Genomic DNA, 2,994 nt, shown 5'->3' on the forward strand with positions numbered 1-2,994 from the left:
ACCGCTCTTAGTCTGACCCGTCACCTAGGACCTGTTTGCCTTGAGAAGCCCTACCAGGGGCATATAGCCCCCGACAACATAGCTGCTAGGATCACTTGGGTACTCAAACCCCTCCACCACAATAAGGTGGTGGTTCAAACAGTGCTAATTGAGTCTAATTAAAATCAAGTCATGGTGTGACAAACAAAGCATTTTACATTATGCTTGTATTGCTAAGTCACCGGCTTCCGAGACAAGTGATCATTTCAGTCATCACACTTGACTGGCAATATAATTACAGGTTCTAACAATTAGAAAGTGAAAACAATAAATCAATGTACAGATTATGATGGAATGAATTGTTTGCACACTACTATAAAACTACACATTGCCAGTGATTGTCAGCCATCTTTTCTGATTGTAATCCTCTAACCTTGGGTGGGATGTCCTCTTCTCTCAGCCAGGTGGTCCTGTCCCGATCCTTATCTCTGTCTCGCTCCCGATCTCGTTCCTCCCTGCCAGTGATGTTCAGTGGGGGTCCAGGGGTGTCCGATGTGGGGTCTGAATTCTGTCGGGGCATCTCAGGCCTGGCGGAGCCCACGCCAGTGCTTTCACTCAGAGCTGTACCTGTCTGATCCTGCAGGGACTGAGAGCCAGATATAGAGCTGGAGTGGGTCTTCACTGGAACCAAGTGAGCCATCTGTGGGACACAAAGAGTGAGATGAGGGGTGAAGAAAGAGGGAGAGAAGACATGTATAGAATAGAGAAAGAAAGTAGGGTTATTAGAAAAAGGTGAAAATGGAGATTTGTATGAAGAGAAAGGGCAATAGCAGGACATGGATCAAGAAGAAAAAGAGAAAAAAGAGAAGAGAGGAAAACAAAAAAGACTAACTAATATGGAGGCATGAACTTTTAAAAGCAGGATACAAGGCATGAAGAGGTCTGATTACTTGTTTGGAAATACTGATCCCTGGGAAACGCACTGAACATTCACATGCCTCCTATTTCACACACACACACACCTGTGGTTCGATGGAGCGGTGGATGGGTGGGGTGCGGGCGGGCTGCATTCCCCCGCTGCTGAAGGACTCGGAGCGGGGAGGGAGGGAGGGGTCGGAGATGCGGTTGGACACTTTGTGCTGCAGCGCTGGGGAGCTCTGTCTGTTCAGCTTAGATCGCTCCTCCACCTGGGACAGGTCACACACCTCTGTCACTCACAGACCAGCATGCAGCACAACCAATCGCCACATTTGACCCACAGCAAGTATTATCCCCCACCATGCACCCCTACAAGCCACCAGACAATCTTGACAACACTCAGCCCTGCAGGACAACAGCGACCATATGGAATGCACCTGACCTGACTGAATGTTGACTGGTTGTTTAGCAGACACTTCTGTCCAGAACAGATCAAGTACAATTCAATCGGAAGCAGATCAGGGGAAGTTCTTGAGAAAAAGTAACTGAACATACAGGTCCACAATCAACCTGACACAAATGGAGGAACTATGTGTGTGTATGCATGTATATACTGTATGTATAGTGATCTGCAACATGACAATGAAAATTTTTTAAAAAGTCAAAAATATTAAAAAAAAAAAAGATACAATATCCTCCAATAATGGTTTGGATTTGAAATTTTGAACTTCCACATGGAGTATTTCAATGAGGGTTAAGCTCATGACTCATGACTCACATGGCAGCCCTGATGTTTTGACATGCCCTGTTGTTCTCTCTCTGCAGAGTTTCATAGTTGATGTTTGTCTATGCTTCCAGAGAAACACTTGTTAACTGCTACAGGGCAATTAAAATGCAATCCATAGCAGATCAGGGGAAGTTCTTGAGAAAAAGTAACTGAACATACAGGTCCACAGTCAACCTGACACAAATCACTCGCGGCTTGTGTGTGCATGAACTCTGAACCCTTTTTTGGGCAATAAAAATAATGTTATGAAAGATTCCATGGAAGCCTTGTTGACTGACAAGCCCTATTCTCTTTCTGTAGAATGTCATAGTTAAGGTGTGTCTACACTTCCAGAGAAACACTTGTTAACTGCTACAGGACAATTAAAATGCAATCCATAGCAGGTCAGGGGAAGTTCTTGAGAAAAAGTAACTGAACATACAGGTCCACAGTCAACCTACAGGAGACATTGCGTTCCTGCAGTATGACTGACTAGTGACCCGTCCTCGGAACCAGAATCCAGGACCTATGACCAGCACGCCAAGGACCAGTATGCCGAGACAAGGAGAGTATGAAGGGGTCGCTGGACCCTCAGCTGTATGAAGAAACACGCAGGTATATTGATATCTGCGAGGGCAGATGAGCGTTGGAACTAACAATTAGCAGGAACCAACAACAAGTATGACCCACGTACGGAATGAGGCAAGTGATTTGCTACAGAGGTTAATAGTTTATGAGGGACTGGATCTGGAACTGAACACAATTGGAGACACTGAACAACATTATCATGAATCGGACGATGACTTTGACCCTGAAAAAAACTTTTTTAAGAACTCTGAAAATAACTGCAAGTATTACACGGATGAGCAGTTTAACAGCAATGTTAAGACCAAAAACAAATTATCATTAATTCACTTTAATAGCAGAAGTTTATACGCAAACTTTCAGAATATAAAACATTATGTTAGTAGTCTAAAACATTTTTTTAATATAATCGCTATTTCTGAAACTTGGATGAATAATGTAAGGGGAATGGATTTTGACCTTGATGGCTATGACTTGGTATGCACAAACAGAGAGAATAAGATGGGAGGTGGTGTGGCCTTGTACATAGATAAAAACTTTTGTTATAAGAAAGTGGACAAAATGTCTAGGGTGGTGGATAATTTGCTGGAGTGTGTGACTGTAGAAATACTCGTGGAAAAAAAGAAAAATGTTGTAATAAGCTGTATTTATAGAGCACCTGGAGCCAGAATAGAAAAATTGAATGACTGGATGGAAGAAAATTACTTGACAATAAGTCATAAATTAATGTTCATATGTGGTGACTT

The 2,994-nt window shown here is 43.0% G+C and overlaps 1 protein-coding gene across 7 annotated transcripts in view; it reads right to left on the reverse strand.

Annotated features, from left to right (window-relative positions):
* tnika (TRAF2 and NCK interacting kinase a) overlaps positions 1 to 2,994 on the reverse strand; it is a 59,427-nt gene that overhangs the window by 14,912 nt on the left and 41,521 nt on the right. For all 7 annotated transcript variants that reach the window (XM_020616599.1, XM_020616598.1, XM_020616595.1 and 4 more), the window contains 2 exons: positions 1,002 to 1,166; positions 413 to 679 (listed from right to left, as the gene is read on the reverse strand). In XM_020616599.1, coding sequence (XP_020472255.1) covers positions 413 to 679; positions 1,002 to 1,166 — 432 coding nt within the window. The remainder of the gene's footprint in view (positions 1 to 412; positions 680 to 1,001; positions 1,167 to 2,994) is intronic.

The sequence above is a fragment of the Monopterus albus genome, unplaced genomic scaffold (assembly GCF_001952655.1).
Source record: "Monopterus albus unplaced genomic scaffold, M_albus_1.0 scaffold176.1, whole genome shotgun sequence".
NCBI classification, from domain to species: domain Eukaryota; kingdom Metazoa; phylum Chordata; class Actinopteri; order Synbranchiformes; family Synbranchidae; genus Monopterus; species Monopterus albus.